The 15945-nt window shown below is 39.9% G+C and overlaps 1 protein-coding gene across 2 annotated transcripts in view; it reads right to left on the reverse strand.

Moving 5' to 3' along the window:
• Positions 1-15945, reverse strand: part of LOC130923341 (inhibitory synaptic factor 2A-like) — a 77814-nt gene that overhangs the window by 48482 nt on the left and 13387 nt on the right. For both annotated transcript variants that reach the window (XM_057848986.1, XM_057848987.1), the window contains exon 3: positions 5811-6948. In XM_057848986.1, coding sequence (XP_057704969.1) covers positions 5811-6943 — 1133 coding nt within the window. In that variant the 5' untranslated portion in view covers positions 6944-6948. The remainder of the gene's footprint in view (positions 1-5810; positions 6949-15945) is intronic.

Genomic DNA, 15945 nt, shown 5'->3' on the forward strand with positions numbered 1-15945 from the left:
GTCATAAAACCACATCTAATATGCAAATATTGGTGCCATCTAGGGGCCATTTTATTGTCTAATGAGCATATGTATTTATTTGTAGATATGTTACAGCTCCAAAGTAATTTGCAGAATTGCAGCCTAAAAAGACGATTAAATTCACACTGTAATTTCCTTTCTAGACTTTAAAGGGATCCACGGATAGAAAGACTTGTAGTTCTTAAAAGATAAACGTTATTATCTTAAAATGATTTGATATTGAAACTCTTCTTGATGTTTTTGATTTTATACAATTTGTAAAATCAGTTTAACTAGTAGGTCGCCATTGTTGTCGACGTCGCAGGCCGGTGATGTCACACGATTATGCTGCCAGGGTTCCAGAGTTAAAATAAACATGTCATCTGTTCAGCCCTTTCAATTTAAACCCGAGAGGAACACTAATGAGCATGACAGCACTGTCGATATTTCACAAAACGAGCAGCAAAAGCAAATTGAACGGGAAAGACGGGATGAGACGAGATGAGAGAAGGGAAAAAAAACGGTGTTCTGCTAAAATGTGCTACACTGGCGAATTTGACATCCAAAGCACAGGCATGAAATTCACTCACCTTTTGGCGAAATTCGCCGTTTTGAAGTCAAAAGGGGTGACCTACGTGAATTGTGTAGAACCGAGGAGAAAATTTTTAAGGGGGTCGGGGAGTGGTTCGTAATTCCATCTAACTAACTAACTAACTAACTAACTAACTAACTAACTAACTAACTAAAGTTGCTGAGCCTGTCGCGATATGCAATGAGTCCATTGTCGCAAGGTAAATAAAAATGAGTGCGATAATTTTCACGGCTGCGTTTTATCACCGCGTGCGTGCATGCATACATTTGCGTGTGCATGTAGAGAACATATGAGACTCTAGTTCATTTTACAGATGTTTATTGGTAATCAACACGCCATAGAACTACAGTTCAGACATACAAAATAAGGAAACATATGTATATTAAACACTGTAAATGTTAGCATTGCTACATTGAGACTAATTGGGAAAAAAGAACCTACTTTAGCCTGCTAAAAACATTGGCAGTTTTGTCCAAAACGCAAACTTGCAGTTAAAAGGTGACACTTCAAACATTAAAAATTGCTGGTTAAGCATTTGCAAACGAAAAAATGATAAGAAAAAATCTGAGTGACACCACAAGCAATGACGATAAGTACTTTTTTGCGGAGTGTGAAGCTGTTAGCGGTTTAGAGAACGTACTTCCGGTGAACATATCAAAATGAAAGACCGCCACGTTCATATAAATAACGATGTCTGGAGTTAATCCCCATACTTCAGAATTAATACTATAATATGTAAATACTATAATACAACAGAATTCAGATTTTACACTAAGAATAGCTTTAAAATGACACCCTTTTTGAAAAATATGATTGGGAATGAATATTATAATTCTTATAATGGTATTTTATATAGTAGTATACTATAATAATAATGCTAGATATATATGTTTTTAATTGTTTTGAATAATGTTGGAAAGGCGAAGTCAGTGTTCTGAATCTGTTTACATTGCATTCTTTTGCACTGGTAAATGCTATCAAAATTTGACCTCATTGTTTATGTGTGATTAATTATTGTTATTTACATGTTTATTTGTACTTTAATAAAGAATTTAAGTGTTTTTGTGAATTAATAAGCGTCAACAAAAATTTCATTGCTAAATTACGGTAGTAAAAAGTCAACTACGTAATCGTAAAAATAGTCGGCTGACTAATCGGGAGAAAATTAGTGGTTTCGGACAGCCCTACGGGAACATATTTCCTCTACACCCTTTTCACCTTTTTAACCCCTGACCCATTTTCATGCCTGAAAGTCCTACTATGCGCTTTCAGCTTATTTTTTTCAGATGCATATAGACAAAACATACTAAAGATGCCTTAAGAAAATACTTAAACGTAGTATTATCAAATAAGGGTGGTTTAAATATGCTGCGTGACTAATGTGGTCAACAGATCAAAAATATGCTTTAAGCCTATCACAAGAAAACACAATGTATGAAAGGGAAAAACTTGCAAAAAATATTTTGAGGATATTAAAAGGTACTGAAAGACTCAATACAAACACAAAAACTCAACACTTTTAACCGATGTGCGCATGTGTTGGACGTCTCGATGCATAGAAGGAATTGAAGTCACCTCGTAACGTTCGTCCAGTGACAGTGACAAACTATGTCTTCATCCCGAGTGTCCATTGCGCGCATAAAACATGGCACCCTCTGTAGGTCAAAACATGTACTAAATATTATCGATTTTTAAATCAATGGCAATATTTTATGTGTCTATTTTAGTAAAATAGAACAATTGTGGCTTACTAGGACCTATAAGTTTTTAAGTCTGAGGTTCCCTTTAAGGGAAGCTCAGCTTCCCCCAAAATAAGTGATCAAATGTATAATGTTTTGTGTACTTATCATTGACTAAATATTCGCTACAATGTGCTCAGTTTTAGCTTCTTATCACTGTTTATGATGCGGCTTGCTTTTCATTCATTCGCGCAGCTTCACAGTCCTTTAAACAATGTGGACGCTGTTTGTCTCCAGAGTGCATTGTTCCACTACAGCGAAACGAGACGGGTCATTGGCTAAAGGCTAGGTTTATCCCGCCCATCAGATGCTGTGCGGCTCTGTGGGTCTATGAGCCTTGGGCGGGGGTAAGCTGGCCCCGACACTCTGCTTCTCTGCATGATGATGATCTGTCTGAGGCTGAATCCCTGTTTGATTGACAGCAAAATGAGCGAGTCAATGATCTTGTCGTATTAATATCTACGGGAAGCATTTTTCAATTTTCATTCTGTTGTTCTGTGTTGAACCGGATACCTTAATAATCACCATGGCTACAGTTGCTTTGTTAAAAACGACTAGCGAAAATTTGAGCCTGTATTTCTGGTAGGATTTTTTTTTCATTGTAACTGCTTGTTTTGGAGTCTTGACTTCTGGCACTCTAGTTTCTTTTGCTACCGAGTAGCGGGTGCTGCTGAGCCCCTCCTCCGTCACAAAGCACTCACAGGCGGATACACTTTGAGCTTCCGCTGATCGAAAGACAAGCATCCGCCACTTGACAACACCTAGTATAAATGACATCCGTCACAAAGCACTCACAGGTGGATACACTTTGAGCTTCCGCTGATAGAAAGACGAACATCCGCCACTTGACAACACCTAGTATAAATGACACAGTTGCTTAAAGTATTTTAGTATGCAATTTGTGAATTTATTGGACCTCTGATAATGGCGAATGTAATGTTTAAACACAAAAAATGTCAGCGCTTACTAGCGCAACCAATTTGTGACATTTGTTTTGATAGAGTTGAGCACAGGTGCATGTGGTAATGAGTATAAATGACTTCACAGGGAAGGGCGGTCAATCTGGGATACTCACCTTTGTTTGGCTGAAATTGTACCAGCATAGATAAAATGACTGTCACACTTATATTGTTCCTGCAAATACTAGATGTGTTTTTCTCCATTATTACACTTTAGAAAAATCAAATTCTGTGTCATTTTAATGAACACAATTCTTTCCACTGGAAAACTGGCACATGATAGATGTGTTGGCTTTTCCTCTAAAGCTGACTTTTAGGGGTCCCTCTTGTTAGCCTTGAAGTTCCGTGTTGATTTTACCCGTGGATAATTTTATTTAGAATATAGGTTTTATGTAGGGGTTTAATTTTTATTCAGATTTTTGGACCAATAGGGGTAAGGGCACAAGGTCAGTATGAATTCTAGTTGTGGTTAGATGAGGTAGGTTTTGTAGCAGTGTTGTTAATCTTACTTTAAAAAAGTAATTAATTACAGTCACAAATTACTTCTCCCAAAAAGTAATTGCATTAGTTACTTGAATGTAAAAGTAATGTTTTTTTTCTCTCTCTCTCTCAAAAAACAAAAACAAAACAAACATAAAAAAAAAAAACAGGTCAAACAATGTGAAGTTTAAAGGGTTTTTGGGACAATTGGCCCTAGCCCAACTCTTCACCCTAAACTTAACTAGACACAGGGGTATTGCGGATATTGCGATAACTAGATAGTAACCTTTGCTATGTGTGGAACTCATTTAATGTTGTCAATCAACCGGTAAAGTTGTTAAAATTGCTCCCGTCATTGTATTAGTTCCCTTTTGTCTACATTCGACATATGTAAGTTTTAAAACAGTTTCATCTTTTAAAGATAGATTTAAGTGAAGATTTAGCCAATTTAGGAGCATTTTAGATAAAAAGTTACTCAGGTTCGCTCGAAAGGTTCTCTACAACAGAGCCTTCTTTAGAAGTCTACTGCTTTAAGATGGCGGCTGTTTACTAATGCATCTAGTTCTTTTTACATGTTGCTAATGCTGCCGTGTGTGTCATTTGCATGTAATTCGTAATTAGCATCATTTGGGCGTACTTTGTAGGCTATCGGCTACAGTTAGGTAGTATTGGAGCCACCTAGCATCGCGTTTGCAACGGCCTCCCCACTCCTGCTCTGCTCCCTCGTCTCCGTGAGTCCATCTCTCTTTTTTAGCGTCATTCAACCAACATAGTAACGCACGCCTTTCCCACCTCAGTAATGGTAACGGCGTTGCCAAGATGAGAAAAGTAATTAATTACATGACTCACTACTGAAAAAAATAACGCCGTTAGTAACGCCGTTATATTTTAATGCCGTTATTAACAACACTAGTTTTTAGTTATGTTTAGTGTAGGGGTAAGGGGCATGTGATTGATCGACAGTTAGGGACCACTAAAAGTAAGCTTTACTGCCTTTTCCGTATTTAATTCACTGCCGTTGATGGTGACGTACGAATGATTACTTGAACTTGGATAGGACGTCTACCACTGTCAACTCTAGCTTGTGACAACAACTATGTTAACAACAGTGTTGTTAATAATGGCGTTACAATATAACGGCGTTGCTAACGGCGTTATTTTTTTCAGTCGTGGGTAATCTAATTAATTACTTTTCTCATCTTGGCAACGCCGTTACCATTACTGAGGACGGAAAGGCATGCGTTACTATGCGTTACTATATTGGTCGAAAAGTCTGAGGGAGACGGACTCACCGAGACGACAGAGCAGAGCAGGAGTGGGGAGGAGGCAAGACAGTTGTGACGCTGAGCAAACGCGATGCTAGGTAGCTCCAATAATACATGTTGTAGCCGATAGCCTACAAACTACGCCCGCATGTTATGGTAGATATGGTAGACATGGTAGATATCGCATGTACTGTATATAGATATAACTAGATGCAAAATGACAGACATGGCACTAAATGCTTTAGTAAACAGCCGCCATCTTAAAGCAGACTTTTTAGGACGGCTCTGTTGTAGAGAACCTTCCTAGCGAACCTAAGTAACTTTTTATCTAAAATACTTCTAAATCGGCAAAATCTTGACTTGAATCTATCTTTAAATGATGAAACAGTTTTAAAACTTTCATATGTCGAAAGTAGAGAGAAGGGAACTAATGCAATAATGGGAGCAATTTTAACAACTTTTAACAGTTGATTCAGGGTAAAGGGTAAATTAGGGTAAAGAATTGGGCTCGGGCCAATTGTACCAAAAACCTTCACAAAAAACTTCACATACTGTGGCCAATGTTTTTTGTTTTTTTTTTTGAGGGGAAAAAAAAAAAAAAGTAATTATCACCAATTACTTTGCCAAGTAACTAATTACTCTTACATTCAGGTAATTGAGTTACTAACTCAATAAATTTTTGGGAGAAGTAATTTGTAACTATAATTAATTACTTTTTTTCAGTAAGATTATCAACACTGGTTAACAATCCATTGTTCAATTTTGTGACACTCACCCCTCTCGTTGTGCTTCACCTTTCTCCAACTCCTGAATTACTCCAAGCAGAACCTTGATGGTCTCCTGGCTGGAGTTGATGAGCGTCTCCATGGCCTGCAGCTGTGCTTTAATATCCTTGTCATCAGATAAGGGAATTATCTGCTGACCGCCGCCCACGGCCGAAGCGCTGGTATTCCCTTGGTGAAAGCCCTCAGCCGTGCCTGGCCCACGCTGCAATTTGGAGGATGCCGACGCATGCCTCGTCCGACCCGATCCTTGCGACTGAGCTGAACATTTGGCACTGTGGGGAAGTGTCTGTGACTGCTGATCGCTTAACTGCGCTCCCTTTTTCCTCTTACAAGCCTTCACTGGGCTTCCTAAAGACTCCACTTGGGTCAAAGAATTCCATGCCACTGGGCCCTTTGAGCGCTCCTGCCCAAACTCAGAGGCAGACATCGGACGCATGGTGGAAACGCCAGCAGCCATTTCTTCTCGGGGTAATCCTTTGTGTTTGGTCCTTGTCCCACAATCCTGATGCTCAGCTTCACTTTTGGTCGAAGGGTTGCTCAGACGAGACTCTTGTGAGAAATGCGAGTCTGTACAGGAGGGTCCGTCGACACAGTTGGCGTCGCAAATCAAATCCTCTGTATCGCTGCTGTCGTCGGTATGATGGAGTAAAGCTTTAGTCTGTCCCACAATCTTACCCTTGCATTTTGAAGACACTCCGATGGGTTGCCCGTCCTCTCCAACCGCTTTTATATCGCTCAAAAAGCCATTGTTTTGTCCTTTGTAATCTTCCACTAGCGCAGCGTGTTTAAATGTGTGTCCCTTTTTCCTCTCAAAGGGAAAAGTCTTGTATCGTTTTGTCAGGTCCGGAGATGTCTGCACACCCGTACTCTTGGTGACATTTGGGATGGATCGTCTGGCAGGCATGGTCATATACTGTCGATGGGTCACTTTACAGGAAATGGATCTGGTGTGTTTTCCTCTGTATTCATTCTGTGCTTCGCAGATATCCTTAAAACGCACCTGCAAGGCCTTGTTTTTCTTTTTCACCTGCTGTCCATCAAGGTTGTGGACGAGGCTGTTGTCTGAATCTGAGTCATCGGAGTCTGACGCAACAATGCATTTGCTGTCCTCTTTACTCACCATATTTCCTAAAAACGGAAGACATAAAATATGAATGGACTGTATTTGGGTACCATTACGGTGAAGTAAAATATGTTGATTTGGTACCACAGACCCGTTAAAGGCTCAGTTGAGTAATTCAAAAAAATCAACATGCAGAGCAATGACGAAACTAAATGATAAACGTGGACGGATGTAGAAGCAGATTGAATGCAAATATATGTGAAAGTGCTTTGTTGCAATTAGAAATAAATGTCAAAAATAATTAAAATGGCACTTTATATAACATTCGCCCACCTGCTTGTAGATGTGGATAAAATAGATGCGACACTACAATAAATCCTCCCTTCATGAGGATTATGTTAATTTTACAATGAATCTTTTGGAGGCGAATACAATGGATGGCTTAGTGGAAATCGTGAATTTAGAAATGTAAGGTGGTTTATAGCAATGCTTTAAGAAACATACGACTCCAGTAAAACAATAACAAGGATGTGTTGTATAAGCTAAGGAGTATAGTGAGTTGCTACTTCTTTACACATTGCTTTTGTTATGATAAAATAAAGATTTGGGAGGAGGTATTGTCCACTTATATATTGAAAACCTTGCCTAATTCTGATTGTTTTGTCCTATTTTTGAAATGCCCTGAGTAGCATCATATAGTGATACATTTTTAGATGATAATATCATGTAAAAACATGTAAAAACGTGATACTGGACTTTTTTTTTTCTCCTTAGTGGCAGCAATACGCTTCCATTAAAAGAACCGTCGCACTTTTCCCCCAATTGTTTTTCCTAATAAACTCCATAAAAAAAGGAGTCTGTATTTTATTTTTTTTAAAAGTACGTTTATGGTGCTAATTTGTGGCAATTACAGGAATTTTAGCCCGATAAGCCGCACTCAATGAATTTGATAAGAAAACTATTTCTTTATATATGGATTATATTGCACTATAAAATGCAGGTGTCCATATGGTATAATGGGATCATTACCCCAAAAGTCATACCGTTCATTAGCCTGTAAAAATACATAAAGTAGCTGCATTAAACTAAGGATCCAAAGTGGGGTTGTCGGGGGAAGTAGTGTGTTATAGTCTGAAATGGAGTACCGTAATTTTCGGACTATACACCGCTACTTTTTTCCTTCATTTTGAATCTTGCAGTTTATAGTCCAGTACGGTTTATTTGTTGATTCATTGGGTTGATAGGTAACTTTTTTTTTTTTTGACAGCGGCGTCATAAGACTGCCATAAGACTGTCATAATTATAAAATGACACAACATTCATGAATGCTAATGACCAATGTCATTAAGTGCTATCCGGCAAATTATATCACTAACTCCAATTATGTCCCGCCTGGATCTTTTACATCCATTCAAAAGTGAGATCATTTGCCGGATCACACAAAATGACAACTGCAATAAGCATTCATTAATGCTCATGGCAGTGTCATGTCATAATTATGATGGCAATTAATGAAACAACTGGAACAGCAACTGAAGAAATTATTAGCAGAAGACATGAATTTTAATTATTATTTACATCTGTATCGCTGCAATGCATGATAGGAGGCATGTTGGATGACAACAGTGTTTACAGCAGGTGGGTGTCCTAACAAAGCTAGCACGAACGTAGAGCAAACAAATTTCGGGGGAAATTAAGGGGCTTGAGATATTAATTTTGAGTGACGACATCCCTCTAAGCCCCCAATTTACTGCGAAATGGACCCGAATTTGTTTGCGCTACGTTCGTGCTAGCCTTGTTAGGACACTCCTCTGTTATTCAGAGAGTTGGTACGCTCCATTAGCTGCGGGAGCTAAGCTAAGAAAATGCTACGAGTGACGTCCCCACCTGTAATAAATATCTCAATAAAAGCATAATACTGTATCTACAAAACCGTTGCAGCACAAACGATTAACATCATTTTTATATAAATTTGCGTCTGATGGGGGGACAACTTTCCAGAGGCCCCTAGAGATGGTCACAAAGCACATATAGCAATATACAAAGTGTCGTCTTTTTTATTATTTATTTATTTATTTCTGGGTCATCGTCTTTGCAATTGTCTTGCGAGCCTTTTGCGGTCGTGCTGCGAGCCATTTGCTGTCGTGTTGTGGCAATTGGCGTTCGTGCTTTTGCCAATTTGCAATCGCGCTTTAGGAATTGGGGATCGTGTTGTGGCAGTTTGCATTCGTGCTTTTTATCTTTTGCAAAGCGTTTGCAATTGGGGTTCGTGCTTTTTCTATTTGCAAAGTGTTTGGACTTTGCATTTCGCCTGACACCTCTCGGCCACCGTATTCAACCACTCCTGATTGGTGCCCCCTCATTGGCCAAGGTTTGGACTTCCTGGCCTACTAAAGAAGCTTGCACTCTGCCTCCTCGCCAGCCAGACCAGCATTCAGAAACGCCAATTCGTGTGTTCGGTTTCCAGCAGTGATTCCTGTTTAATCTGATCTTTGTACATAGTGTAAATAGTTGAGCAGTAATGTAGGAGGGAGATGCCTTTTTGTTTTGCACAGTTTTCTCCTGTTTTTGTTGCTAGGAGGTAGGTAAAGGAAATGTCTTTAATTTGACCTTTTTTTCTTTTGTTAGGGAAGACAGGGTTTCATAGATGGTTTTGTTTGTTATTTTGGCGACTGTCTCCCTCTGAGCCAAATAAAGAAACTGCTCTTGACTTTTTTCGTTTTCACTGGCTTTTCTGGGTAAGGGTTTGACGGGAGGAGCACACCCCATGTTGCGTCATGAAACCCCTAGACCGGGGCGTAACAACCTCGTTAGAAGAATTTAGACCTCTTTGACAGCCAGAAATCTTGCTTGTTTGTAGGTGACCAAATACTTATTTTCCACTCTAATTTGGAAATAAATTATTTAAAAAATCAAACCATGTGATTTTCTGTTTTTATTTTCCACATTGTCTCTCATGGTTGAGGTATACCCATGTTGACAATTAAAGGCCTCTCTAATCTTTTCAAGTCGGAGAACTTGCACAATTGGTGGTTGACTAAATACTTATTAGCCCCACTGTATGTAATAAACAGTTCTACTGGATTCACTTTGTAGCCAGGTATCGGTATCGGGGCCAAAAAATGGTATCGGTGCAACACTAGTAAATATCCCATAATACAGTGAGGACAGCTGCGGTATATAATCCAATAGAATAGAATAGAATAGAATAAAATAGAATGCCTTTATTGTCATTACACACAATATAAAATGCATCAGAGAGGAGTCAATGACTTGTAATAGTGATACTCTTTTGGTAAGTGTAAAGTGATATTTGATAGTAGCATCAGTATCACACGTCACTTTACCTATACTACTGCGGCGATGCGGCTTATCTATGAACAAATGTTTTCATGTCAAATTTGGTGGGTTGCGGTTTATACTCAGGTGCGCCTTATAGTCCGAAATTTACGGTATATCCTTTTTTTTTCTCAAAGCAATCGTGATTGTTAATCTTATTTCACATATTTACCAACACATCAAAACGCTTAACAAATCAGGAATCACTTGCAAACATCGAAGATCTCTGTAACTATTCTTGAGTTAAAAATCTTAAAATTAGACTCCCAGTTGGGACAAGGTTGCATTTTTAAACGAGATTTTCACATTTGCAATTTAAGGCAATCAGAGTGGTCTATATGCCATTAAAATAACCAGCCTGATTAAATTACCTTTTGACCCCTGTACCATTAATGGCAAGGTATGACTGATATACGGCATTTTTTCCCCGACATAATGTTGGAATTGATTTTTAATCCAGGGCCTTGATGTGCATTTAGAAATGCAACCCTGTCCCAATTGGGAGTCTAATTTTTTCATGTCATGATCCTCATTTGTGCATTACAGCTATCAGCTGATATCACAGCCCGCAATCTATGACTTTTCACAAAAGGCTTTTTTTCCCCTTTTTAGTACCAGAACCAAATTAACCAATAGAAAGTCTTGCGCCTTCTCCATTGTTTCTCTTACATACAGTATTAGTACTCACTAAGCTGCGAGCGTGAAATCTTGCACTATCTGGCATTGATCTTGGCGGCAGTCTGAGCTCTCCGAGTGCTCTGATTGTTAATGTTCACGTGGTCCCTGTGTGCTTTGCTGCAAAGCAGTTTTATTGCTCTCCACTAGACCTGCATGGGATTTTTTCCCCCTCTCCATATAAATGCAGTACTGCCGCAATGATAAAACACAAGCCCTCATATTTCTGTTTAGTTGGTGTTTAGGGCTCAGTTAGTGCTGGGTGGAGTCTTCTTATGCAGCTCATTCTCACCTTAACATTTGTTCACACATAGTATATTGGGCTGCTGAGTGTGTTAGGGAACACTAATGCTTTTCTGTGACATTTTGCGTTAATGTTATTTATATCGATGAGTGCGCTTATCGACGAGTGCGCTTATATTCTCTGCTGTACGTCATAGTGCCCATAAGCACTGTATTATCCACTTTTTTTGTCATACCTATATCTGTCCTATTGTATATTGCGGCATTTTTTGCTAATGGGGGTCACCAAATAGTATTTTCATATCACGCACTTGGGATTAAATGATAGCTTGAGGCAATATATGTCTTGGAAAAATAATATTGCTACAGCAGGGGATAGACCACATAGCAGCAGAAGTCCAAACACGTCTAGGTATGGATTGAGCTCGTTTATCGGTGTCCACCTGTAGGTTCTGGAGATCCCCTGGGCAACATTACTGTCATCATGCAGAGACATCCAGTCTCAGCTGTATTGAGCAAAGTGATCGACTGTGATGCCAAATATAAACTCAGCACTCGTCCATCACAAATCTGTCTGATCTGACCTTAAACTCGAAAGGCTACAGAGCACGTCCTGATCCTTTTTAATGCAGTCAAAGTAAATAATTTGACGCACGACTGGAAAGTAAATGAGGGCGCACTATCACAGAAGTTTGTAAAGCAAATAGAATCACAACCTGTGCTTGTAAATTGGTTTATTTCCTTTATATAAACATGAAGAATGTTTGTACTTTTAATTTGTCAATGTTAGCAAAGTATAATGAAGTACAATTGCAAATTAGAGTTTTGTCTTTGAGGTTATATGTAATGAACCTTAAAATGCTTTGCTCAAATAGACATTTGGATTCCAACCAAGCATTGCTTGTTTACCGTCGTCACACACACACAGTTACGCTTTGAATTATAAGATGTACATTCCGCGCCATGTGGTCAAAAGTAGTTAGTCGAGAAGACATCATTTTATAAAGAGATAGGAATAATTTATTGCTGTTCAAATCCAAATCTTGCAATACTCCACAATTCCATACTACATAGTACACACACTCTGCATGTTTTCTGCATTTATCTTATCACTTGTATTGTGTATTTACAAAGAAAATCTCAGAATTCTGTTTAAATGTCTTTGGGGCAGTTTACATGGCGACTCTGCGACACAAAGACGCAATGACTGAGTAGCGGACTCGCCTCGCGTGCATATGATGTCGGCGAAGACAAAAAATTCTGAATCCTGCCTCCAAAGTGGAAGAATCCGAATGTGGGGGGTTGAGGGGGGCTTCCTCGGCATGCATATCAAAGGCTCCTGCGGCGCAAGACAGCGCCGTTAACGTCAGCACTCGTACACCTCACATTGGGCGTGCGCAGCGGTGCTACTAAACATTAAAAACAGTAAATATGGCGGAATGTCGGCTTTAATTTACTGTTTTAATAATATTTTTAAATTAAATATGTTGAATGTTTCAATTTTTGTGCCTTTTTGAACAAAAGAAAAATAACATTGCTTCCAGTGGGCGGGCATATTTTTTTCTGGGTTTAGGGAGCTTGGTGGGGTCAAAGTGCATCATTCTCTGTCGCTCTGTAAATCTGCACTGCCCCCTAGGGCCTGGCATGAATACTACATCGTTTTTATGCGGAATTGCGACATTGTTCAAATGGAGACGCAAATGCAAATTTGAAATTTTTCGTATTCTCGGAGAGTCACCATGTAAACGGCCCCTTTAATGCCTGATATGATGATATGATTATCCGTCAAACTCTGACAGAAACTCAAAAACAGGTTTAATGAAAACACTTCCATGATGTGTACATGCAGATTGACTTGCTAAAAGGACAGCTCTTAATGTTTCTCCGATTTGCCTTTTGTAAAATAGGAGCACATATTCTTCAATTCAAAGTCTTCGCTAGGGATTTATTTGATCGTATATTTTTGCACCTGAGTCACCTGATTTTGAGAATCTGTTGATACGGAGTCCTGATCCGATACCGGGGGGGCGATTTTATTAACTCATTCACTCCCAGCCATTTTCACCGGTGCAATCCCCTTTGCTCCCGGCCGTTTTACTGGCTTTTGACTGATTTTGCAAGACCTACAGAAAATTCAGTTCTATTGCTATATAAACATGGAACCCACCAAAAGAAAGATTAGACTCTCTTCTTTCAGCAGGAAAAAAAGTTAGTTCATATCTTTTTCCATGCTTTAGAAATCAGCATTAGAATATTGCTTAGTTTGAGAAAATTTTCCAATTTCTGATGAAAAAACAGAGAAATTGAGCTTTATGTAAAAGCATACATCTCAAATATAACTTTGACTTTAACACAGCTATTTATGCTTTTGTGACATCCCAAACATCTGAATAATGTTTTCCTTCTACAAAATGGTAAATGGTAAATGGTGTTATACTTATATAGTGCTTTTCCACCTTTCAATAACATAAACAACAAGACAAATAGAGCTTTTGACAGCAAAGTAACAATTTATTTACACATAACTGTGGTGGTCCTAGCCCACACTCCCCTCTACTGGCTTTTATTGTTGTTACACTTCCTGTTATGTGGCATGAGTTCAACCTTGGCAGGCTGGGTGTGGCAGACCTGGGAGTGCACCTGCAGCTCATCGCAATCAACACTGCTTATAAGGCGCTGCCTGGGCAGCAAGCAGGTGCCAGATGGTTCCGTCAGTGACAATTGGTACATCGGCCAACTAGCCTGTAGTTTTTGACGATCGTTCATTGAACTCTTGACTAATCTTGTTTTTTGCCATCAGGACACCCACCCTCCAAGCCCTCGCAGCCACAGCCTGAGCCACAGCCGCAACCACAGCCATAGCCATTGTTCAATAAAAACCCTTCACTCCACTTCCGTTTCCTGGTCGCACTTTGGTCCGCATCGACTTTTCCAAGTTTGCCACTACAATAACTAAACTATTGAACTGAGAGATGACTCTGTTGTGGCCGTGACAGCTGGGGTAAACTTTTCCCTCATTGCTGTAATATATTGATAGGATGATCTATGTCAGTGGTCTCAAACCGGTCCTCAAAGGGCCGCAGGGGGTACTGGATTTCATTCCAACCAAACGAGACAAATACCTTTTCACCAATCTGGTTTCTTACAAGTGTAATCAGTTGATTGCAATCAGGTGCTGCTTATGTTAGTAGAAACCTCATTGGTTGAACTGTTTGTGCTGGATGTTGGAACAAAAACCAGGACCCACTGCGGCCCTTTGTGGAGTCGGTTTGAGACCGCTGATCTATGTCATCCTAGCTCGATTGGTTCGCCCTAGGAAGCACATCCTTGTTTGACATGTTATGTGCGGGTCTGCGGGGAACATATGTATATGTTTGATGCGTGCGGCACAGCGCAAAGTAGTGAGATTAAAGACGTGTGCTACACGGTGTTCATCCACGACGGCCCGATCATTCCAATATTTATAAGTGTAACAAATACACAACAATCGCCGTCTGTCTCATCAAGATGGATTTTTTTGAGTCTTTCTTTTGTGGTGACCACTGCCTCGTGGCAGAGTTCGCCTAGTGAACTTGCGTGGGGCATGTTGTGTTTCTGGGGGGGAACTGGTTTGGCCGTGCGCGTTTCCGGCTGAGTCGCGGGACACTGGAGAGTAGCGGGGGACGCGAGCGGCCAAGCACGGCGGCGCAGGCTCTACTTGGCGAGCAGCACAGACTCAAAGGCATCGTCCGCTGCACTGGTGGTCCTGGTCGTCCTGCTTGGACTTCCCGCGCCTGGCGTCCTGGTTGTCCATTCGGTCGTCTTCTGCCAGCGCCTCGGCCGTGCAGCCCGGCCATTCGTTCCGTTGAATCGGGTTGTGGGTCTTACAAAATGCGCTATTGCCCTCCAGTGGCCCGTTTTATTGCTTTAAAATGGATTTTCAGCATTGTACTTTGGAGCTAGGTTGCATCAGAACCTAGAGATGTCTCTTGTGAAAAAAAACGTAAAAGACTATACTTCTGGGACACTGAAACAATTAAAAAAAATATATATATCTATACGTTTTTGGGAGCAAATGAGTTAGTGTACACTGCTCACATAAACCAAAGGAACAAAGGGTTCCTTTAATTTTTGCGAGCAGTGTATACTGCATTCTCAGTCCAGTGCCAGAGGCAGCAAAGCAACCCCAAAACATCAAACATGCCATGTTTGACCGGAGGGACCGTGTTCTTTTCTTTGAAGGCTTCGTTTTTTTTCCCCCTGTAAACTTTATGTTGATGCCTTTTCCCAAAAAACTCTACTTTTCTCTCATCTGACCAGTCCCTCATCTGACCAGAAAACATTCTTCCAAAACATTTTTGGCTTTCTCAGGTAAGTTTTGGCAAAAAAGTGGGGTCTTCCTGGGTATCCTTCCATAGAGTCCCTTTTCATTTAGACACCGACGGATAGTACAGGTTGACATTGTTGTACCTTTTGTACCTTAAACTTATTGATGACACTGTGCACGGTAGACACATGAACATTCAGGTCTTTGGAGATGGACTTGTAGCCTTGAGATTGCCAATGCTTCCCTACAATTTTGCTTCTCAAGTCCACAGACAGTTCTTTGGTCTTCTTTCTTTTCTCCATGCTCAATGTGATACAAACAACGGCACAGGACAGAGGTTGAGTCAACTTTAATCCCATTTTAACTGGCTGCAAGTGTGATTTAGTTATTGCCATCACCTGTTATGTGCCACAGGTAAGTAACAGGTGCTGTTAAATACACAAATTAGAGAAGAATCACATGATTAAAAAAAAAAAAAAAAAAAGAAAAGAAAAAAAAT

This window comes from Corythoichthys intestinalis, chromosome 10, assembly GCF_030265065.1.
Source record: "Corythoichthys intestinalis isolate RoL2023-P3 chromosome 10, ASM3026506v1, whole genome shotgun sequence".
NCBI classification, from domain to species: domain Eukaryota; kingdom Metazoa; phylum Chordata; class Actinopteri; order Syngnathiformes; family Syngnathidae; genus Corythoichthys; species Corythoichthys intestinalis.